The 23,766-nt window shown below is 47.4% G+C and overlaps 1 protein-coding gene and 1 long non-coding RNA gene across 13 annotated transcripts in view; both read left to right on the top strand.

The window, feature by feature from the left end:
- TMTC1 (transmembrane O-mannosyltransferase targeting cadherins 1) overlaps positions 1-15,159 on the top strand; it is a 256,056-nt gene extending 240,897 nt beyond the window's left edge. For both annotated transcript variants that reach the window (XM_070049600.2, XM_070049599.2), the window contains 4 exons: positions 1,641-1,778; positions 2,790-2,912; positions 5,276-5,353; positions 9,251-15,159. In XM_070049600.2, the coding sequence (XP_069905701.2) occupies positions 1,641-1,778; positions 2,790-2,912; positions 5,276-5,353; positions 9,251-9,391 (480 nt within the window). In that variant the 3' untranslated portion in view covers positions 9,392-15,159. The remainder of the gene's footprint in view (positions 1-1,640; positions 1,779-2,789; positions 2,913-5,275; positions 5,354-9,250) is intronic.
- A 3,057-nt stretch (positions 15,160-18,216) lies between these two features.
- Positions 18,217-23,766, top strand: part of LOC149124763 (uncharacterized) — a 69,297-nt gene continuing 63,747 nt past the window's right edge. For 10 of the 11 annotated variants that reach the window (XR_016213669.1, XR_016213668.1, XR_016213665.1 and 7 more), the window contains exons 1-2: positions 18,217-18,364; positions 18,989-19,092. This is a non-coding gene — a long non-coding RNA (uncharacterized LOC149124763). Of the gene's footprint in view, positions 18,365-18,988; positions 19,093-21,332; positions 22,255-23,766 lie in introns of those variants that run through there. The other variant, XR_016213664.1, reaches the window with a different exon arrangement.

The following is a 23,766-nucleotide window of genomic DNA, read 5'->3' as shown; positions in this document are numbered from 1 at the left end:
TGTGGCCAAAGTCCGATGCATTCACCGAAGACATACACACCAGCGATGCGCGAAACCCTTTGTTGGGAAATTGATTCAGACTCAGAAAAAAGTTGCAAGAAGAGTAAACAACTTCCATGTACCCTGTTAGCCTAGTTAGACAATGTTTACCATTTTGATGTGTTTGTTTATCACTGCCCCTTGTATGTATACATGTATACATGCATACTTACATTAGTATTTTTACATATGGCTGTTGTTAGTACATGTCATTTTTTTCTGAACCATAAGAGGTAGTTAAAGGTCTGATGCCCCTCTTTTTTCTAAATACTTGCGCACATATGAGAATACTCTAAAAAGTTTGTGGAAATGGAATCCTTAAGTGTCCTTTAGTACTGAAGTGTTTTAAGATCCATGCATTTGAGAGGGACTTAAGGAGCTCACACGGGGCAGCGTTGTGGCGCAGCAGGGTAAGCTGTGGCTTGGGGTGGCCGCGTCCCGTGTGCGAGCGCTGGTTCAGGTCCCGTCTGCTCCCTCCGGCTCCAGCTTGCTGCTAATGCATCCTGGAAGCCAGCAGACACCGCCTCCACTGCCCGGGTTCCTGATAGCTCCTGGCCTGGCCCAGCACTTTCTGTTGTGGCTCTTTGGAGGAGTGACCCAGCAGATGGAAGGTCTCTCTGTGTCTCTCCCTCCCTCTCTGTTAACTCTGACTTTCAAACAAATAAATAAATAAATACTTTTTTTTAAATTTCCTAGAAAACATGTATTATGAAAAGACTGGGTGTGGATTTTTTTGTGCTTTTGTACCACAGTCCATTTTCAACTCAATTTTCTGTGAACTTACTCAAGTCCCCTGTCGTTCTTAAGAGTGAGGACATTTCTAGCATCAGTGCAATGCAGTTTACAAATTCAGGAAGATTCATAGCACCACCAACAATATTTTTTAATCAATTTATTTATTTATTTGAAAGATTGAAGAGACAGAGACAGAGAGAGAGATGTCTTCCATCTGCTGATCCACTCCCAAGTGGCTGCAATGGCTGGGACTGGGCCACACCAAAGCCAGAATCCAGAAGCCTTTTTTTCCAGGTCTCCCATGCAGGTGCAGGGGCCCAAGCACTTGGACCATCTTCCGCTGCTTTCCCAGGCCATTAGCAGGGAGCTGGATCAGAAGTGGAGCAGCTGGGACTTGAACCGGCTCCCATATGGGATGCCGGCACTGCAGGCATTGGTGGTTTTACCTGCTGCGCCACAGCGCCAGCCCCCGACACAGCATCTCAGTGTTTGGGTCTCTGCTCTTCCTTTTCCCGAGATGAACAACAAATCAGACTTGCAATCTCGAGGCTCTGCCGACAGCACAGCAGTTACCTGTCTTCTGAGATGCTGAGTGAAGCTTTTGTTCAAGGCACAGCCACTTCCCTGAGCGTCTGTTGTCCCCGCCGTCTGCACACAGAGGCACGCATATCCCTCAGTAAAGACGCAGCCAGTGGAAAATTAAAACCCGTGAACCAGCGTAACACAGCGTCTTCCGTGAGCCTCTGAGCAGACCTGAGCACTCTCGCCGGGAGCATCTACTGAGCACTCCCAGGCGAGGGGATGGTTGGGTGAGGCCGTGTCTAGCTCTCTGCCAAACCCAAGTCCGTGCCGTGTGGTTTTTGCAGGCCCAGGTTTTGGCCGTGATGGGTCAGATGAGAGAAGCCGAAAGGATGACCATGCACATTGTGGAAGAGGATAGTGGGTGCCTGGAATGCTACCGCCTCTTGTCGGCCATCTACAGCAAGCAGGAGCACCACGCCAAGGTGGGGACAGGGGCCCTGGTGGGCTTGATGGGGTTCTCGAGTGGGAAGTAGGAGGTACTGAAGCCACTCTCTTGTTGGCACCCTTCGAGGTCGGGATGTCGGGACGGTCATTGGGTCCCATATCCTGTCTGATGGGAGCTTTTCCCAGGTAGCATCTGCACTGCTAAGGTTCTGCCTTGTCATAGTGCACAGCTGGCCTGTGCTTGCTCCCAAGACTGTGTGGTATCCATCAGCTTGTTTTCAGCCAGCCGTGCAAACAGCAGTGTTCCTTTCTCATTTACAAGGGGTCTCCAGATCTCTCCTGGGAAATAAGTATTGTGAAATACAGGTAGGCGTGCATCTCAGGAATGGTTTGGCACTGAGTTTCTTATCTTGTAATTTTGAACTTCTTGAAGCATCCTTGTATCGTCCCAAGGACTTCTCGTACCATGCCTACAAGGCTGCTCCGGGGCACAGTCGGCACCTGCTGACCGTTGGTGAGAGTCACTTGGTTTGTAGGTTCACGAACTTATCTGCCATGTGCCAGTCTCTGGTTGGCAGGAGGCGGGGAGTGGCCCTGTGGCAGCAGGGAGAGACCTATCTGAGGGACAGGAGGGCATTGTGATACACACCTGTGGGATGGGGCCCCGCAGGACTTGGGGCCAAGCCAAGGGTTTTCTTTCTTCTCTCGGGAGAAGACATGGGGTTTTAAGAGGGGCTGATCAGATTCGTGCTTCGAGACTGTGTGTGGCTACACAGGGCAGCTGTGGGAACCCCAGAGGAGGCAGTTGGAATGGTCCAGGGAGACAGGTGCCCTGAAAGGTGTGTGGGGACCACCTCTTGTCGCCGCTCTGTAATTGGCAAGGCCGGGGCCCAGGGCTGTGAGCTTGTGAGGAGCGCTGATCGTCAGACCGCAGCAGACGGAATAGCAGGTGCCTTGATCAGCACGCGGCCCACGCGCTCATACACAAAGGGCACAGTCATTGCCTCGCTCACCTGCACCTGTGCCATGCGGCTGTCCCCTCTCCACAGGCCCTGGACGCCATAGACAGGGCGCTGCAGCTGAAACCAAAGGACCCCCACGTCGTCTCCGAGCTGTTCTTCACCAAGGGAAACCAGCTGCGAGAGCAGAACCTTCTGGACAAAGCTTTCGAGGTAAAAAAAAAAAAAAAAAAAAAAAAAGCCAAGTATGCCATTAAGTTGCATCCGTTGCCAAGGAGGGGACGAGCTTGGCACGTGTGTGGAGTTGATGTTCTGATGGCCTGGCTTACCGTTGGACGGTTCTGCTTCCTGTGGCTTTTGACCTCTGCGTGATCTCCCACACCACCACATCCCACCTGATGTTCAGAGCATGCGCAGTTTGGTCTGAGACTAGCTTTGCCCTCTCTCTTTGTCCCTGCCTGCCTGCAGGACCCCGTAATGGCAGCAGGGCTGGTCTGGGGAGTTTGCGCAGGTGCTGGAACCTTCCCGCTTGAGCAGCTTCTCACTCGCCCCTGCTCAGTCTTTGTCTCCTCCCCCAGGAAGCCCTCCTGACTACACTTGCTCCAAAGGTCCCTCATTCTTTGGGATTCTGGAAGCACATGCTGTCTCCCTGTGGCTGCAGTCATAGGAAGATGTCCTGTGTCATATCGCTGGGTCGCCACCCTCCCCGTCAATCCCTTCTGCTCCTCTCCCCACTCTGCAGGATCTGCCTTCCTGCCTTGGGCTTTTACTCTGGTTTAAAACAGTGTCTTGCACCTTACAGTTGTTCAATATCCTCAGCTTTCAAAAAAAAAAAAAAAAGCTATAAGCAGTTTGAAATCATGCAGGCATGTGCAAGCATGTGTAGAAATATTACAGAAAGGCTGTATTTTATCCTTTAGCTGATAATAGCACCAACCGGAATTTACCAAGTTCTAAAATGATATTTAATTACATGTGGGAAAACTAAACTCTCAAGTGATAGAATTGTGCTGAAGAGGAAACAGGAACGAGTAATGTTGGAAAGCCCGCTTGAAGAAAGCTCACCTGAGTATTTGGAGAAACTCACTTCAGGGTAGAAGCAGACGTAGTAGTTCCAACAGAAACAGACGTGGTAGCATTTGCTGTGAGAAGCCGTGAGCATTTATCTCAGCACGTGTGGGCTTGTCTCTGCACGGTGAACATGACCTCCACCTACATTTTTGTTATGTGACTTCAAAGTTATTATTAATAATCAAACCGTGAATATGATATCTGTAGCTCTCTGTATGTTAATGCCTTGTATTGACAGCATTTTCTAGTTGCTTGGCCGGGGATGAAATAATCATTGCTAATAATCATTGCTGGATTTAGGAAGAGCAGCAGTCGGGCCACCGGCTGTTCAGAGCCGCTGAAGTGATTTAGCGCTCCTGTGTGTGAGTGAATGAATGAAGTAGCCCGTGTGATACTCACATCACTCGAGAAGGGCGTGGGCTCTGTCATCACTTTATACTTCTGTCCTCTGAGGCTCAGAGGTTGTGAATCCCGCTCAAGGTCATTCTGACCTTCAGAGACGGAGCCAGGACTTGACGGTAGCTCTTAACGTCTATACTGTTTGGCCCTCTCTGTTGATAGAGAGCAATCCAAGAAAGGCACCTTCAAGTTTATTTAAGCATTTTTTTTTTTAAGTTTGGTTTCTTACCATTTGCTTCTATTCTCTAAATCTTAAAGGCAAATGGACCAGATTTTACTTGGTGGATCTGTTTGCTTATAGCCTTGCTAATCAAAGTAGCAAGGAACATTAAACTATGTGTGCTGATCCTTAGCTTTGTCACTAAAGGCAACCCTGGTAGCCCTGGACTTCATTTCTGGTGGCCGTTTTTAAAATGAAGTCTTAAGGGCGGGCATAACTTTGATGCAAAGCACCGTGTAGAATATTAAAAATAGACGTCACGGACATCACAGTTACTAGGATACATGTTACCGAGACAGAAGATGATACCTGAGAGATGGGGAACTCTTAAACATTTGAAAGCCCTGCCTGTGACAGAAGAAGAAGGAAGACTTTGTAAGGGTTGCAGTTCTCCCCCAGTAAAACATAGTGAAATAGATGTCCTGGGAGAAGAGTCGAGCAGCCTGTTCAACAAGTTAAGCGAAGGCTGAGTTTTCAGGTCAGTGGTGCTGTAGGGTGTGGGGGGTGCTGTAGTGCAGTTAAGCCATTTTGAAAGCCACCTTAAGATTCTGTTATTAGAGAAATTTTTTTCTTAGCACCTGCAGAAAGCACGAATGTCTGGTAGGGCAAGGCCAGTGGAAAATGGAGCTGTGTGACAGCAGGCGCTTGGCAGCCCTGCAGGCGTTCAGAGGCTCTTCCAGTCCCCAGCTTAGCTCTGCAGGGAAGTCCTACCGTTTCAGAATCCCCACCTTTGGTAAACAACGGAGATAAACCAGGAGTGTGCCGGAAACTGGGAGCGGCTGGTTTCACTGTGATGAATATTTGCATCATCCCAGAGCAGAGAAGCAGCGTCTGCCATCCAGGGACCGCGCACTTCCTAACCTGGAGCTGTCTCTTCCTGATTTAGAGCTATAAGGCAGCCGTGGAGCTGAACCCGGATCAGGCGCAGGCGTGGATGAACATGGGGGGCATCCAGCACATCCAGGTAGGACACCTGTGCGCCCCCCGGGGAGGGGTTCTCCTGGGGGTTCCTCCTCCTCCTTTCTCCAAGGACTGGACGCCTGTGCTTCTCTTTGGAATCAGTTGAATGCCACAGAGATGTTTAAAGGTGCGGTTAGCACAGGTTCTGGTCACCTTATGTTCTCTCGTTATTGAATATCATGAAGCATTCACGAATACTTGAGGGGTGGGCAGTTAGCCTCCCGTGGAAGAAGCACACATCTCACATCGGATACCGGAGAGCTTCCTGGTTGCAGGTGCAGACCCGAGTTTCCTGCTAAGACAGACCCCAGGTTCTTGTCACCTGCCTGGGAGACCCAGGTCGAGTTCCAGATCCTGACTTCAGCCCTAGCTCAGCCCTGCCCCAGCCAGTGAGGGTGTTTTGGGAGTGAACCAGACAGTGAGTTTTCTCTGCCTTGAAGTCTCTCTCTCCCTCCCTCCCTCCCTCTCTCTCTCTTTCTTTCTGTCCCTCCTCATTGTGCATGTGCTTCCCAAATAAATTTTTAAAATAAATAAATGAATTCCATATAAATTAGAATCCATGATTTTATTAATCATAAACAAAATCACATGTAGTTAAGAGAATATCAGACAGAATATGTTCATGTGTACTAAATCCTTGCTGGAACTTGGAGTGACTTATTTTTCTTACAGTTCAACTAAACTGCAAATGTCACTAAACTAAAATGTCACTTCTATTACTTTAAAATGTTACTCTCCATTTAAAATTTCAGTGTGTTAGCATTTTCATTTACTTTAATTGTACCTCGGTATCCATACAAACTCTGTAGATGCCCAAGCCCGCTGTGTAAGCTGGCATAGTTATTTGCATATGACCAGTGGAATCCTCTCATAGACTTTAGATCATTTGTGGATTCCTCCTAACAGCTAATACAGTGTACGTGCTATGGACGTAGTTATTACACTGTACTGTATAGACAGTATTTTGTAATGAATAATGAGAAGAAATCTCTGTCTTGCCCAGGCCAGGTTCAGTTTGGTTTTGGTCCATGCTTGGTGGACTCCATGGGTGCGGAACCTCTGGATATGTTGGGAAGCCTGCATTACTTTTTTGTTTCTTTGTTCCCTAACATTTTACTGAAAAGCAAAGCATGGTTGGACCTTTTTATCTAAAGTAAAAAGCTCCCTCTGGGTATATCTGCCTGAGGATTCTCGATGGCCGTTGGTGGGACTAGCCTGTATAACCAGCGCACCCGAAGACTCGGCATCCATCCTTTAATTCATTTATCAGTCACTGATGGGGAGCAGCCTGTGTGCCCGATACCCTCCGCGGCCCTGGGGCTGCAGCAGTGAGCAGACAAGACCAACATCCCTGTGCTCATGGAGCTAACGCTTGACTAGTGGGAGGCAGGTGCTAAATACACACAGCACACATCATACATACATACGTGCATACATACATGGAACATGTCAGATGGTGGTAAGTGCTTTAGAGGGAAAAAAAGAGTGGAAGGAAATTAGGGTACCAAGGAGTAAGGGCTAAATTTTCAATTCAGGTGGCTCGCTCCTGGCTCCTGCCTCCATCCTGACTCGTCTGCAGCCATTTGGGTCATCTGGGGAGTGAACCAGCAGATGGAAGACCTCTCTCTGTGTATCTCTCCCTCTTGTCTGTAACTCTGACTTTCAAATAAATAAATCTTTTAAAATTGATTGGCTTTTTTAGATTTTAGAGCATTTTGGATTTTGGATTAGGGTTGCTCAACTTCTAATACTCAAATTTTTTCATTTGTTCACTTGAGAGACAAAAATGTAGAGTTCTTGTCTGTTGGTTCACTCCCCAAATGCTGGGACGGGGTTAGACCAGACCCATGGTGGAGAACCCAGTGCAGGTCTCCCATATGGGAGCCATCCCCACTGTCTCCCAGGGTGCACGTCAGCAAGGAGCAGGAGCAGAGCCAAGACTCCTGCCTAGCTGCTCCAGAATGGCGCCCAGGCCAAAGGCCTGCCCGTGGAGTACGTCTGATGAAGCTTGAGATGAGATGAGATGGGATGGGTGGTCTAAAAAGCTGTAATGCATTCTTTGTCGTCAAAGAGGTCCGATAACCAGGCCATATCACAGGGTATCATCTGCAATTTTGTGCTCTGACAGTGATGGGCAGTTTCGACAGTCTCACTTTCTAGTAGAACTTTCTGAGATCATGGCATTTCTGTATCTGCATTAGACACTAGCTGCGTGTGAGCTCTTGAAATGTGGCTCCTGCACTGAGGAACTGAATTCTTAATGAACTCTAACAGATTTAGATTTAACTAACCATGCGTGGCTGGTGGCTCCCGTTAGCACAGTGCTGGAAACTGGATAAATCAAATAGGCTACCTAGCATGTGGGGAATTCGCAACATTGCCCTAAAGGGATAGGAGCATAACTTTTTTTAGGAAACTAAAGTTTCTGGTTTAATCAGGCAAAGAATGAATGGAGAGTGAGAAAATGAACTGAATATTCTGGGAAAGGACAGAGAAATCGTGAGATCCGAGGGAAAGACGGCAGGGCAGCAAGCTGAACCCTAAATTCAGAGTCGCCCCTGCAAGAACAAGTTCAGCATCAACTACAGCAGAGCGCCCAGCGAAAGCCCCAGGTGCACAGCTGTCGGCATGCATGTGCCAAGTTCAATCAAAGCAGGAGACTTGGAAGATGAAGGCTTCAGTTGAAAACAAAAGAATTCAGAGTACCAAACCCAAGTTCCCCCTTGTTCAGAGAGCTGTGTAGACTGTTAGCAGAATCTGTGATAATAATAATCGGGAGGCCTTTCCTTCATTGGACATGTCAGCACCTGGGATCCGGTGTACAATTTCTTCTTCAATCATTTCCACTCCCCCTTTCACCAGTAATGTTTTGAATAGCCTGGGTGTGTCTTTGCTTTAATAGTTGGGTTAGTATTCTCTTGAGCCCTCCCTGTGTGCCAGGGAGTGTCAGAGCTGTTGACAAATGTTAACTCCTTTGGAAGAGAGTTATGCATTCAGTAAATATTAGTTGCTAATTTCTGGTTGGTACTGGTACTCCAAGAAGTAGAGATTTAATTGCCCTGGATGGTGTAACTAAGATTCAGGCAGAACAAGTTCCTATTTTTGGAAAGGGGAAAACTCTAACAATCTCTGTAGGACACAGAGCTGAAAGAGATTGGAACAAAGAAGGGAAGTGTAGTACTTAATGTAGCAGGAAAAGTACTGGAGGAAGCTGATAGTTGTCACTGATTTGCCTGGGACCAGGCACGCGTGGTTATTGTTAGGAGTCATTCATCAAAGTGGATGAGGCTACAGAGGGTGGGGACAGGTGTGTGTGATGGGTTAGGGATCATGCACCTTCCCTCCTATGCAGAGAGTACCCGGCTAGTAGACATGGATGGCCACGTTTGACTTCGTATTCTTAGCAGTTGTCTTCACTGTGTAAATCTATTGTAGGCAAAAGCTGCTGTAATATTTTAAGTTTAGATTAACTCACAGCACTGGTGGACAGATAAAAAGGATTACCTAAATTAATCAAACACTTCTCTCCTCCCTCCCCTCTCCCTCCTCTATGAGTGTCTGTCTATTGACTTCCTTTCCCTCCTGCAGTCTCTCTGTGCTAATGACAAGAGTGTCTGGCTGCAGTCACATGTGATGACAAAGGAACCATGCTAAGCCCTTGAGAACATGGCGTGATTAGCCTCATGCCCTGCATGGAATTCCTGCCATTTCCTTGTCCAGTGTCACGTGCTTTCTTCTGCAGCTGCTCAGAGTCTTTAACACAAATGCCAAGGAGCTAGGATGAGCTCACCCCTGGAGACATGGAGGCAGGGCTTCCTGCTAATCGCAGGGGCAGAGAGTGGGTTTCTTCGGCTGCCCTTGCCCTGAGAGATCTAAGTGTTCTTTCTCCTTCTCCCCACAGGGAAGTTATGTGTCCGCACGAGCTTATTATGAGAGAGCCCTGCAGCTGGTTCCAGACAGCAAGCTGCTGAAAGAGAATCTGGCCAAGTTGGACCGTCTAGAAAAACGATTGCAGGAGGTTCGAGAAAAGGAGCAAACGTAGCAGCCTTAGACCCGGCTCCCGGGGTGGTGCTGGTGCCTCTCCCGGAAAACCTGGCAAGACTTGGCTCTCATAGCAGCAGGGCTCAGCCCCTCTGGGGACGCCTGCTGGGGATCGTGTGCGGACGGAAGTACATTTCCAGGAGAGAAGAAGGAAGGAGCCAGCCAGAGCTAGAAGGCCCCCAGTGGAGGAAGCCACAGCGGGATTGATGACAGAGCTTTGCTTGCTTTCCCTCCAGATTTCCCTGATGGATTCTGTGTTTCTGCAACCTGGAAATCCAGTTCCGTTTCTTAGTGTAGACTCTCACGTCCTAGAAACCCAGAAGCCTGAAGGGCAGTGAAAGCAGAAGTCTGGTGTTTGTAGGATGAGGTATTTCAGAGAGGAAACATCTCCCGGGTAAGCTGTCTGGGAAGTGCCCCCAGAGGCGGCTCATGTGAGTCTCTGCAACCAGGAATGAGAATCTAATAGCTTTGGCAGAACCTTCCAGAATATGTAGGCAAGGAAGCTACTGGTAATTGAGCTTTATCTAATATCCTACTAAGGATATTGCTGGAATCCTTCGGAGGAGGAAATTAAATTCTATTTTAAATGTTTTCCGTAGCTTAATACAGCAGATGGGGAGCTTTGCCAGTCCTATGTGAATATCTTTATCCCTAGTGGAAAAATCAAGGAGCTGGCACCCTAACTGTTGGTGGAAATGTTTTAAAATTATCCTAATTTTATTACAAGTATTACCAGAGTAGTGATCCTACTCTCAGATCTCAAAAGTGCATTTAAAGTCTTCTATGTTCCTGTCTTCAAATATATTGTTATTTTGGTGAAGAAAAAGAAATAGTATATTCTATATTTAAAGAAATTAAAGGTATTAACTGAAAAAATGTCAGAATTTATTATCTAAATGTTCAGACATCATGAGATGTATTTTTTTTTGAAAAGTGTATGTAACCGTTGGGGAATCTTTACCGTGGATAACGGAAGTCTTCATGGATGGGGGCTGAGCTGTTTGTCTTCCTGGGCTTAATGAGAATTCCGTGCTTAAAACGTGAATGACTGCCTCCAGGAGTTCTTTGCTGTGTATTTGTATTTTTGGGAATTTCATGAAGAAGTCTCCAAAAAAATCTAGGGAAAAAAGGTCAAAATCCGATGACATAAATACTATATATGCTTATTTTTAAAGCTAGGGATGGCAAAATTGAATTCACATTTATTTTTAGTGTTATTTATTTCATAACTTATGACATTTAATATATGCACATGCTTCTTGTTGCTCTGTATATACTGGTTTTAGTAGCATCTTTGAAAAGTGACCCTTTAAAAATCTCAGTGGGGATTTACAGAATAGTGAAGCTTCAACAGCGCCTCAAACATTTTCTCTTGATTTACATGCTGAAGTGTAAGAAATTGGGGACCAGTCTCCAGTGTTAGGGTGGTATGTTTTCAAAGTGAAAGTGAAGAAATCGGAACACCTGATTCTAATTCGATTGCCATCATTAAAAGCCAAAATGAAAGTGTGGCAAGCAGCGTTGGTCCAGTGCTGAGGCAGGTGCCACACAGGTGGAGTGGCTGAGGCGCACGTGTTTTAACCTGCTTTCATCAGAGCGGGATAGAGGCCTCCTGCTTCCTTCATACCAACACCAAAAGCACCGCCCCTGTATGGGATTGATTCGGTTTGGTTTGGTTTGGTTTGGTTTGGAAGTCTAAAGAAGAGGAGAAACTTCTTTGGGAAGGAACAAGGGGGCAGATATTTTAATTCACAGCTTCACAGTTGGAATTAGCTTGCATATGTTTGTGTACCTAAGACATCCAATAACATAGAGCTGCCACTCTTTCTGTTTGTAATCATCTTACTGTGTTATGCAAAGGGACTCCAGAAAGTTTGCAGAAAATGAAATTAAAAGGGAAGTTTATTTTGATATAAAAAATTGTGGAATACATACAAATTTTTCATATACATATTTCCTTTTAACTCGTTGAAGATTCTTCATGTGCATGGATTATAAGTTTTGTTTTTCAACTCCATTTTCCACAAAGTTTTTGAAGTGCACTTGTATATCATAAATTTATCCAAAATCTGATTTTCTGCACTCCCCAGTTAAAGAGTGTGCCATGGCCGTGAGGAGACTGCTTCCTGGCAGGTGTGGTTCTCTCTCTGTGTCACTCTTGTTCTCCTTCTGTCTGCCCATCTCCTTCCATCTTCCTCTGTGCCATCTGTCTGCAGACACAGGCATGTTTTTGACCTTCAACAGTAGGCACTGTTTACAAAAATTAAGCGGTGCTTATTGGATCAGATATTTTTATTCTTCACTGAAATGTGGCCAGTGAAAGTTTCCACAGTTAAAAAGCTGCCTAAAAGAAAAAGAACCACATAGTATTTGTTGAAGATATTAAGTCTATTTTGTAACTTTGTGTTTGGTTCTTTTAACATGAAATAATAAGTGTAATGCACCCTCAGTCAAAACACCAAGGGAGTGCCCTGGCTGCTCTTGGAGGGGTGTCCATAGGAGCATGGTTGGCATATGAATTGATAGAGCTTTCTGGAATGGAGGAGTAGTGCACGCCTCTTGGATATGCAGTCTGTGCTGTCCCAAAGTCTCTGTACTCAGAGGCATCCCACACTCGGTTGAACGCTGTACTTGAAATTCTTGGTAATTTTGGAAGAAGGAGTCTTGCGATGTAATTATGCACTGGTTCCTGGAATTAGATAGCAGGTCCAGGTTGAAAAGAAGATGAGCAGGGAAGAGAGGAATGGCTTTAGGTTGAACACTTTAGGGATGCGTTTCCTTTGTGAGTTGGAGCAGCATTTGCCATTTTGTCATAGCTACATTGAGAGTTCCTCGTGTGCATATTGCACACCTTGTCTTTCTAGTCTGTCTTCTAGTGCTTCCTAAAACCAGCTCTCCTCAGCTGCAGAGCCCCAAGTGAGTGACAGTCCCTTGATGTCCTTTGATAGAGAATGGCTTTAGCAGCTTCTCTTAATCTTGCAAATCCTATGTTCGGGATTTCTTAGGTGATTCAGATGTTTCCCGTTGATGAACAGAATTCACAGCCATGAGTCAGTGGTGTAACAGGTGAACTAAACCAAAGATGCAAATCCCTTGGAGGGAGAGACATTTTAGGGGCGCCTGCGATGGATCCCTTGAGGTTTGTGTGTTTTGAGCCTATAGCAGAACTACGAGGACTGTCAGCACTTGAGTCCCAACTCCCTGCAGAACTTGGCCACCCTGAGCAGGAGATTCTGGAATTTGTGGGAGGTGCTTACCTAGTGTGAGGCAGGGTTTCGCATTGCGTGTGCAGATGCTCCTGTGCAAACCATCTCTTACAAACAGACCTCAGCAACCATAATTAGGAGAATAAGGAGCGCACGTGGTTTCTGTCTCCGTTATAAACCCTTCAGACCCCTCAGTAGAAAAGCCCATTAGGCTGACAGTTGAGCTCTGTCCCCCTCGGCACAGAGCGAGGGACTCAGCACTGGCTGCTCTTCAGAGCCACCTGGGGACCTTTCGAAATCTCAGACACCTGCCAGTCTGGGTGACAGTTCCAGTAGGCAGCGATGCTGCAGAACTGTGCAGGGCTGACAGCTTGCATGGGAGTTTATGGCTTTTACCAGAAAGATGTTTATAGTCTTTTTTTTTTTTTTTTTTTTTTTTTGACAGGCAGAGTGGACAGTGAGAGAGAGAGAGACAGAGAGAGAAAGGTCTTCCTTTGCCGTTGGTTCACCCTCCAATGGCCGCCGCTGCAGCCGGCGCACCGCGCTGATCCTGGCAGGAGCCAGGAGCCAGGTGCTTTTCCTGGTCTCCCATGGGGTGCAGGGCCCAAGCACCTGGGCCATCCTCCACTGCACTCCCTGGCCATAGCAGAGAGCTGGCCTGGAAGAGGGGCAACCGGGACAGAATCCGGCGCCCCAACCGGGACTAGAACCCGGTGTGCCGGCGCCGCAAGGTGGAGGATTAGCCTATTGAGCCACGGCGCCGGCTGTTTATAGTCTTTCGAAATTGACTATTAAATGAGCCAAAGAGTAACCCTGAAGAGTGACTTTGGGCACAGTGGTATGGTTGAGGCTATCATTCTGAGATTGGCAAACAGGTGGTTGGGTTGGGTGGTTTTGCCCTTGAGGCAATAGGACTGCAACTTGGCCTTGTATTTACAGGATTCTTGGTTCTCAGATGGAGAAAGTTACCTTGCTGTTTGCTTACACCAGACACGGTGCCCTGTATATAAAACCATACTTATCTGACTCATAAAGGTGTCCATGGCATCAAATTGATGGCTGCATTTCTGGCTTGCTTTTGAGCACACAACAAATGAACTTCTGTGGATTAGTTTTCTTAATTCTACTTATTAGATTCAGTTTTTGAAAAAAATACAAATGTTGTTACTTTTGGATCCATCCATTGGAATAAAAAATTATGAAACGTTAGTAATGACATTCAAAGCAAGTAGTACTAGGGGTTGTTTGTTTTTAGCTTGCTGGTCATGGTTTTATCACATTTACTTTGATTTGGTTGTGTGTTGATTTCTCCCAAATATAGCAAATTTTAACTATATAGATGACATCTTTTGACATGTGGAAACATAAATACCTGTGAACTCTGTGTTTAGGCTGCAATTGAAAAATGTAAAAGCATAGTGTGCCAAAAGGTAGTATAGGGAAATGCTCATTTTATGATTACTCCTGAAGTGTTGGATGCTCACAAAAAGTAGGTTAAGCAATTTAAAAAATGCATTCCCTTCAATATTTTTGATAGCTATGTAACTTAAAGAGGAAAACACATGCAGTTGAAAGTATGGGTTAGTGTCAAACAAAGTAGTAGAAAAGAATTAAAAGTTTCACTCATTTGATCGACACTCAGATGTTCCATTTTCAGCACTACAAATTTGTTCAATGCAAACCCTTAGGGAAGGTAACTCAAAAAATCAGCCCTCATCAGAGTACGTAGTCATCGTCAGTTTGTGAGGTCAGATCACTAATCACTCCCAGCCAGAAAGAGACAGCTATCTACAGAAATCCAGGGATGTCTGCACAGTGTCCTTGGCACTCATGGTGTACGGGTGCCCCACGTTTGGTAGTTTCCAGTGTGAACAGTGAGCTCCTGGGGTTGTTTATCTCCGTGGCCCTTGGGGTTTGCTGCTCCAAGAATCAACACCTCTGGGTACCAGTCCTAGTTCTACTGGGAAGCCACCTCACCTGGGGCAAAATAGCCGATGTCTTTGTTATATTCCTCACCCACAGAAGACCAGTCCAGTGGCTCCACTGAGCTCCACGTCAACAGCTACTCTAAATGTAGGCTGAAAAGCCATGTGCATCTGATGCCAGAACTCACAGCTTGCCCTTTTATTAAAGATTCTAAGATAATCATGCAGCGAAACACATCCTTGGGACACCAAGTTCTTTAACATGGCAGAGGTGTTTGCTGTCATTCTGTAGTCTGTGCACCTAAAGATTCCGACAGTGACCCTGTTGTGTGACTGAGACAAGACAGAACTTCCTCCTAAGGAATTCAAATGTGTGTGGAAACCATTTGATGTTCTCTGATTCACATGCACTCCTCCTTTTGTTGGGGAGGAAACAGCTTGTGTCATGTTCTTTGTTCACAATGCTTTCATTTCTTTGATCAGTTTATTATAATTGTACACTTTGGTTGACTTGGCTATTTAGAAATGTCTCTCCTATAAAGTATTTCTCGCGTTCCATCTGGTTTTGTATACTTTACGTAGGTCTTTCCACGATAAAATTTATGTAAATGTCTATTTTATATAAAATATGATGGAAATTCTTGTGTCTGGCGCAAATCTCTTAAGTGCTTCGTGGTTAGTGCCCAGTGATATCCATGTGACAGGTAAGTTCTTTAGAAATAAAGCAGGCAAGCATTGGGCGTAGTGGTTAGCACACCGATTGGGACACCCACATCCCGTATCAGAGTGCCTGGGTTCGAGTCCCAGCTCTGCTCTGGATTCCAGCTTCCTGGTAGGGCACACCCTGGGAGGCAGCAGTTAAGCATCCAAGTAGTTGGGGCTCTGGCTCCCTGGCATTTGGATAGTGAACCAACAAAGCGAATCTATGTGTGTGTGTGTCCTTGAATCTCTGCCCCTGAAATAAATTTTAAAAATTAAAATCATCTTCCTCACTGGTTTGTTCAGTCACCCATAGCACTGCCTGGTTCTGTGGCTTCCTGTGTCCTCTGTCCCCACACTGCCCACGGTGATTATATGGGTACTAGTCCACCCCAGATCTCTCCTCTCACTTAGTAGATGCTCTTAGCTGTTTGCAGAGTGAACAGAAGCTGGAAAGCACACAGGCCCCCGTGTCCTGCCCCAGTTCTGTCTGGTCTTCTCGCCAGGCTCTGGACATGGCCTCTTGGGGAACTGGGCTGACCTTCATCTTCTCGTGTCTTCCCTTAGCTGACTGTTGTGCATGCCGTCATGACACTCATCCACAGGAGTGCCCAGCGAACACACTGGAAACCAGCCCTAGCACTTGTCATGGACAGCAGCTGGCTCCTGGCCTACCTCCATGAAGACACATCCCTGTGAAAGGCAGATCGCCCACATGCCGAATCCACACGGGTGTCCCATCCTCCCCCATCTCTGATGCTCATTCCTTTGCTACAGTTATTTTAAAGGAAAGAGGATCCTTCCATTTGGATCCCTCAACATCACTGCAAACTCTTGTTGGGCAAAGTTGGCCCTGAAAGCAGATGCATGGACTATACTGTTGGTGCACAGAATTCTTAATAGTGTTCGTTCCATTGCCTGGAAAGAGGTGTGGTTTTTTTAGGCCTCTGTGGGATGAGTTCCATAATGTAAGCAAGCGCTGCGTCTCCCTTAAGGCTGTTGGTTTTGAATCCTGGAAACACCCAGCCGAGTGTGGGCTCCCAGGTATAGGACCAAGCACAGCATCTGCAAAGGTGGGTGTGCCACGTGCAGAGGGGGCTGGGGGCAGCGTCTGTGAGCCTCTGGGGAAGGTTCGCCAGCACACGCATGACCGGGAGCTTGAACACTGGGGGCCCAGCTGGTGTGGCACGGCACATGTTCACCTCCTCCTCCCCTTTTCCTTATTCAAGGAAGGCTTTTTGGTAGTTGAGATCTTTTGCAAACAAAAACTGGATTTTGCACGCATTGGGCGGTTGTGGGCATTCCCTGGAGAGCAGTGTGCTCCTCGGCCATGTGTGGTGGTTCCTCCTCGTGAGATGACTGCGGAAAAGCTACATGAGGAAAGAGAGTGAGTGCTGAGGGCCATTGGTCAGGTGACCACCACACCCAGCGTATTGCCTGGATTGTACGCAAACTTGAAGGCTTAGCCCGCTGGTACATGAGGCATCCAATAACTGGCCTCTGAGATGTCTTTATTTTTTTTAATTTTATTTTATTTGAAAGAGTTACAGAGAGAGAGATCCTCCATCCGCTGGTTCACTCCCCAGATGGCTGCAACGGCTGGATCTGTGCTGGTCCGAAGTCAGAAGCCAGGAGCTTCCTCTGGGTCTCCCATTCGGGTGCAGGGGCCCAGGGACTTGGCCCAACTTCTAATGCTTTCCCAAGCCATAGCAGAGAGCTGCATCGGAAAGGGAGCAGCCAAGAGAAGAACCGGCGCCCATATGGGATGCTGGCACTTCAGGCCAGGGTGTTAACCCACTGCGCCACAGCGCCGGCCTCAGGAGTCTTTATTTTAAAGCTGTACTGGGAGTGGTGCTGCCTGCAAGGACAGCACTAGTGGCCTGTGATGAAGTGTCCTCTGTGCTGTCACCAGATGTTTATCGGGTGCTTGAAACGTGGTGTGACTCAGGAAGTGGATTTTTTAAAGGTTATTTATTTATTTGAAAAAATCAGAAAGAGGAGAGACAGGGATCTTCTATCAACTGGTCTGCTCCCCACATGGCTGCAATGGCCAGAGCTGTGCTACACCAAAGGAAGGAGTTTCTTCGGGGGCTGCCACATGGGTAGCAGGGGCCCAAGCACCTGGGCCATCTTCCTCTGCGTTCCCAGGCCATTAGCAAGGAGCTGGATCGGAAGTGGAGGAGCTGGGCCGGGAACCGGCGCCCCTGTGGGGTGCTGGGTCACTGCACCGGCCCAGGAACTGGACTTTCCATTTTTGCTCCATGTCCTCTCCGTAGCCTCGTGTGGCCATACTGCACAGTGCAGCCTGGTGCTTTTCTGTGTTTGGAAACTTGGACACAAGAATCTGAGAAATCTCTTGGGGTTCATGGGACAAAACAGATTGAGCTATGTGTTTTGTGTTTGGGTTGCTAAAGCCCACCCGCACCCTCTGCCCTCCTCTGCAGCTCGTGGGGTCCCTGCACCTAGCTGAATGTCCCCTGCTTGTCCCAGTAACCACCCCCTTTCCACCTGGATTGGCTTCTGCTTTCTCCACCTCCTGCCTGTTCACTCTCCTACCTCCAGGTGCTCTGCTTCCTGCTTTACATGGAGGTGAGACAGCTGGGCCTGGGGTTGGTGTCCAGGCTGGGGGATGGGTACATAGCCACAACTCCAGCTTTGATGGGGCCCTACCCTTTAGACGTCCCACCTGCCTGTGTCTGGTATAGACAACCAGTTCCACTGGCCCCGGCTTGGGCCACACTCCATGGTCTTCGAAGGAATTCACCAGAGTAAGCACCCTTGCTGCCACTGATGGCGTGGCTCCCTGGATCTGTCCCCAGATATTCTGCACGCCTCTGATCAGCCCTCCAGCCACTGCGAGGATAGCCTGCAGGGGCCTCCAAGGCATGACGACCCAGGGCGCACAGAGAGCACGGCCGGGTGTGATCCTGAAGAGGTGCACGGTGCACCTGCTGGACCGGCACGTGGCAGGTGAGGCTCATAGGCGCAGCCAGTGGGAATAAAGAGGGCAGCTCCGCCTTCCTCGCCACGGTTTCGCAGCTTTCGAAGGAGGAAGATGCAGCTTCCCTGTGCGTGGAGGCCTTGGGTGCCCTGACCCAGGCAGGCTGCTGCTGTTGCCAGCTCTGGGGTTTCCCTGGAGCGTAGGTGAGCGCAGGGCCCGGGGCACCCAGGGCACACGTGTGGCTGCCCCTGCCGGGGAGGGAAGACTTTCTCCCTCTGTACCCCAGGATTCCCCGGTGTTGTGGATGCTCTTGGTGCATTTGGGAGGGAGGGGTGAGGAGAGTGGGGTAGGCCCACGTGTTGTCACCCAAGGCCTGGGTCAGGGCTCTTAGGCATACCCGTTCCCGTGTTTGTGGGAAGGAGCGACTGCAGGCCACAAATCTCCCTATAAGAGCAGCATGTACTGACCTCAGTGTTGCTTTGCCATCCAGCACTGTGCGTCTGCCAGAAGCAAGCCCCGGGTAACCCACAGAGGGAGAGCTAGCTCATCCCGCCCGGGTTTCGTGCGGGTTCCGTGAGCTTAGGCCGAAAGGGGCAGGCGGAGGAGGCAAGGTTTTGTCGGTGGGGCTGGGGTACTCTCAGGAAGACAGAGGGGGAAGCGGGTAGCCCAGTGTGAGTAGATTGTGTGTGCCGGGCCAGGAGAGAGCACGAGATCTGCATCAAGTGATCTAGCTGAGGCTCGCGGCCTTCTACCTCTGCCTAAAGAGTTGAATTTCTGAGAAACCGCATACAACCCCTTTTGTGTCTGATTTAAAAATACATATTCAGTTACATAAGTCCATTTCCCGTGTTGGTGAAGGAGTCAACACGTTTGAAGAGGCCCATGTGTCACGTTCGCACCCTTGGCTTAGGTCTCCATGAAGATCTGACAGGTACCATTGTAGGGCGGGCAGCTGGGTTCCAGAGGACAGTGGCATACTCCCTGGGCAGCCTGCTGGAATAAGTTGTGGATTTCCATTGCTTGTCAAACCTTGACCCAGCTGGCTGTGGGGCTGGGAGAGATGTTGCTGTCAACACAATGCCAAGTTGAATATGCGTCCCTTCCATCATTCTGATTCCATGTGCGTACCTGCTAACCTTCCTGATTGCTTCAAACTTGTCAGTCCCAGAGTTTCCTGACTTCCTGTCCTGCTAAATCAAGGAGGATTTGTGATTGGGTAAAGGTGGTAGTTACCAAAACTACGTGTTGACTTTAAACCTCAGTGCGTTATCCCAAGTTGTAATCCTGAGTTGGTCATAGGGAAATCAAGCAGAAATAATCAACACATGGGTAAGGTGAAAGAAGGCAGTAGCGAGGAGGGAGGACATTGTAGAAAGCAACGTCTGCGTCTTATAAGCAGTACAGCGAAGATTGACTGTGGTTGGTGTAAAGAAGAAAAGGCAACCTCCTTACAGACTGAGAAATGGGGCTGAGGGAAGGTGAGGGAGGGGTTGGCAAGGACGTGGGCATTCTGTGGCTGGGAACCATGATCTCTGTAGATCCAGAGCGCAGTAACGTGGGACAGTTGGCGGTGATTGTTACAGGAATGCCTGCCTTCATGACGGAAATACCAGGATGTCTCTGCTGGGGGAAATGAATGCCTATGGAGCAAGTTCTCTTTGGTTTTAGAAAGTAGCTTGAGGCTCCGTGACATCTAGGGGGTACAGCTGCTGTGAGAAGAATAACCATGAGCCAAATACTGCAGCCCCAGGTGGAGGAGTTGTGACATTGTTCTGTTTGGTAAACGGAGTTAGAAAATAAGAAACAGAACAGAGAAACGTGATTAAAATGAATGGGGGTAACTTTAATTTATATGTATATGCCTGGTAATAGAATAGCTAAGCTTCATGCCTTGTGAAGATAATTTTGTTCCATCTGTGGCCTATAAAAAGTACTGTATAGGTTAGGAGTGCCAGGTATGAATTAGACTTGCCTGACGTGGCAATCAGCATTCTAAGCACTTGGATGTCTTGGCTGGGCTGTTGTATACTTGAATTCAGCTTCTAACCAAGGAGTACGGGACATGAGAAAAACATTGTCAGGAGTTGATCTTGCATAGCAGTACTGTAGACTGGGTAAGTCAAGGCTCTGAATAAAACATTAAGACCTTTCAAATGAAATAAATCAAAGTGGGGGCCAAAACAAAGCCTGAGGAATTGGCCCGGTCCTGGGACTCGGGGAAAGGTTCTGAACTGAACTATGGGGTCAGGGGTTCAGGAGATGGGCCAGGGAAGGTGAGGGAATGAGGAGGCGAGACAGCCTGACGCTTCTGCTGGGAGGAGCTTCTAGGGAGGTGACCTAAATGAAGAGGCAGCTCTCACGTAGTGTTGACATCAGAACTGACAATACTTGCGTGGCCCTAAAATCTCAGATAGTGCCCAGGGGAGTACGTAGGCTTCTGGCAGAAGCACAAGTCTATGCTCCGAAGGAGTGAACAGCACGTCCTGGGTTAGGTATGTTCCCCACAGGTGACCTGAGCATGGAGATGAACTTGCAGAAAAACCTGGCACCAGAGACGGCCAGAAACTTGAGCACCAGAGTCGGGCTTTGATCGCAGACTTCAAAGAGATGAACATAAGCATACTGAATTTAAATGTCAAGAAGTAGAAGTGCGTTAGAGATGACTGAAGAACAAGGAACTTGTAGATGGGCAGAAGAGTTTGGAAAGAGCCAGTGAAATATGATTATATATAATTGGAATTACAAAATCAACAGCATAATTGTGTAGCAGATAATATTAAACGTAGGTAACTAGAATATCTGGAGTAATTGCTCAGCAAAGAGAAGGTAAGAGATAAGGAGAAAATGGTATGAGGATAATACGCATCCCATTTGAGTGTTACAAAGGATGGTGGGGGATAGAAAATCAGTGAGGGCTGATGGATGAGATAGACATCTCTTGAGTTGTCAAATGCAGTAACTCCTGCTGTGATACTAAAAACCATTTTATGTCTAGACATACTAGAAGGAAAATTCTTAAAATAGTAAAATAATCTACAGAAAAAAGAATAAAATAACCTCATTAAAAATTAAGCTGATCCCTGACTTACCAGTGCAGTGATAGAAGTTGAAAGAAACTAGAGCAGGTTATGAAAATGCTGGCAGCACTGACTCATACTCTCTGCTTTCTAGGAAGATCTTCATGAAGATCCATCTACAGTAGTAAATCCATTCCATCTCAGTTCTCAGATCTGGTGTCTTGGGTCTGAGATGTCTATTGACATCCAAGTTGCTCAGACTTAGTGCTACTGCTCCCCAGATTTGGTCTTCTGGCCGTCAGTTCTCTTCCTTGAAATGTTTTCATTTGGATTTTAAGAGTACCTTGGTGGTTATACCTCATTACACTCCTAACATCCATGTAAGAAAGGCACATAAGCATACAGATAAATGGGTTTTTGTCCTCTGATCACACTAAGTACCTAAGTAGCCTTATTATTATTATTTTTTTTTGTAAGCTGGGACAGTTGAATGTGTTAGCTTTTATTCACTTGGTATGATTCACTGGAGCAGTATTTATATACAAAATGATACACCCACACAACTTTCAAGATATTAACTACCACAAATGAATGAATGTGGTATGTCTTTTTGGGTCTGGCATTTTAATGGAGTGTGGAGATTGGTAGTTGTATTCATTTTGTTGTATATGTGAGGATTTGATTATTACTGTTGAGTAATGTTCCATCATGTATAAATACCACTTATTCCCCAGAAATCTCTTGTTTAAGGAATGCAAACTTCATGCATTCCATAGGTAAAACTTTAGGCCAGTGCCACGGCTCACTAGGCTAATCCTCCGCCTTGCGGCGCCGGCACACCGGGTTCTAGTCCCAGTCGGGGCGTCGGATTCTGTCCCGGTTGCCCCTCTTCCAGGCCAGCTCTCTGCTGTGGCCCGGGAGTGCAGTGGAGGATGGCCCAAGTGCTTGGGCCCTGCACCCCATGGGAGACCAGGAGAAGCACCTGGCTCCTGGCTTCGGATTGGCGTAGTGCGCCAGCCATAGCCATTTGGGGAGTGAAGCAATAGAAGGAAGACCTTTCTGTTTCTCTAATTCTGCCTGTCAAAAAAAAAAAAAAAAAAAAAAAAAAAACCTCTAGAAATAATTTTTTTCCCCACCGTACCAACCCTCCTACCCCCTTCCTCCTCCATCTCCTATTCCCATTTTATTTTTACTAAGATCTGTAAGTTACTGCTTCTGGGGGCCGGTGCTGTGGTACAGTGGCTTAACACCCCGGCCTGAAGTGCCAGCATCCCATATGGGCACCAGTTTGAGACCTGGCTGCTCCACTTGGTATCTAGCTCTCTGCTATGGCCTGGGGAAGCAGTAGAGGATGGCCCAAGTCTTTGGACCCCTGTACCACATGGGAGACCCTGAAGAAACTCCTGGCTCCTAGTTTCAGATCAGCACAGCTCCGGCCATTGCAGCCAGTTGAGGAGTGAACATCGGGTGGAAGACCTCTGCCTCTCCTCTCTCTGTGTAACTGACTTTCAAACAAAAAATAAATCTTTCAAGTCATTGCTTCTTGAAGTGTCAACTTCACTTGTACAGATGACCTTTCAGGTGCTCTATTAGTTATTGCAGATGACCACACATAGGGTATTTGTCCCTTGGACTGGCTTATTTCACCAAGCATGATGTTTTTTAATCCATTTTTGTTGTAAATGACTGGATTTCATTTTTTTACCCGTAATTGGTTTATCTTCAGTTGATGATATGGAATCAACCCAAATACCTATTGTGAATAGAGTTGCAATAAATGTGGGGGTACAGATAGTGTGTTCATATGCTGATTTCATTTCCCTCGGGTAAATTCCCAGGAGTGGGATGGCTGGGTGATACGGTAGGTCTGTATTCAGATTTCTGAGTGTCGCTCCCCCATTCGCGAAGGAACGACACAGGACCCTGCGCTGTTCTTTTGTCTGCTCGGCCCTTCCCGGGTTTGCTGCTGGTCCTTCCCGGGTTGGCTGGCAACCCCTCCACCTCCGTGGAGGGGCGGCTCCCCCTGCCACTTTCCCCACTTCCGCGGGGGAGCGGCACACCGCCGGCCAGCTCTCTCGGGGGGCTGCTCATATGTTATCCGGATGATCCTGGTGCATGTTGTCTCTCTCCTCCTTTATAGTCCTCTTCCACCAATCCCAACTCTGCTACCCACACGCCAAGCACACTGCTCTCCTCCAATCAGGAGCAAGATCAGCTCCTGCAGTTTATTGGTTGAACTGGAGGCAGCTGTGTAGAAGCTGTTTCCTCCCTTCTCAGCGCCATATTGTGGGAGAGCAGATGCATAGAATAAGTCTTAATTCCAGTAACTTAGTCTAGTCCGAGTTGCTCCCCACACTGAGGTATCTCCATACTGTCCTCCACAGTGGCTGTAGCAGTTTACATTCCCACTAGCAGTGGGTTAGGGTTCCTTTTCCTTAACATCATCCTCACCAGCATTTGTTTTCTGTTGATTTCTTTATGAGCCATTCTAACCTGGGTGATGTGAAACATCATTGTGGTTTGGGTATGTTTCCCTGACTGCTGGTGTTCCTGAGCATTTTTTCATGCATCTGTTGGCCATTTGGATT

The sequence above is a fragment of the Oryctolagus cuniculus genome, chromosome 9 (genome assembly GCF_051225735.1).
Source record: "Oryctolagus cuniculus isolate XC-2025 breed Fujian yellow rabbit chromosome 9, ASM5122573v1, whole genome shotgun sequence".
Classification (NCBI taxonomy): domain Eukaryota; kingdom Metazoa; phylum Chordata; class Mammalia; order Lagomorpha; family Leporidae; genus Oryctolagus; species Oryctolagus cuniculus.
The sequence above is the reverse complement of the archived record's forward strand: the minus strand, read 5'-3'. Positions and strand labels throughout refer to the sequence as shown.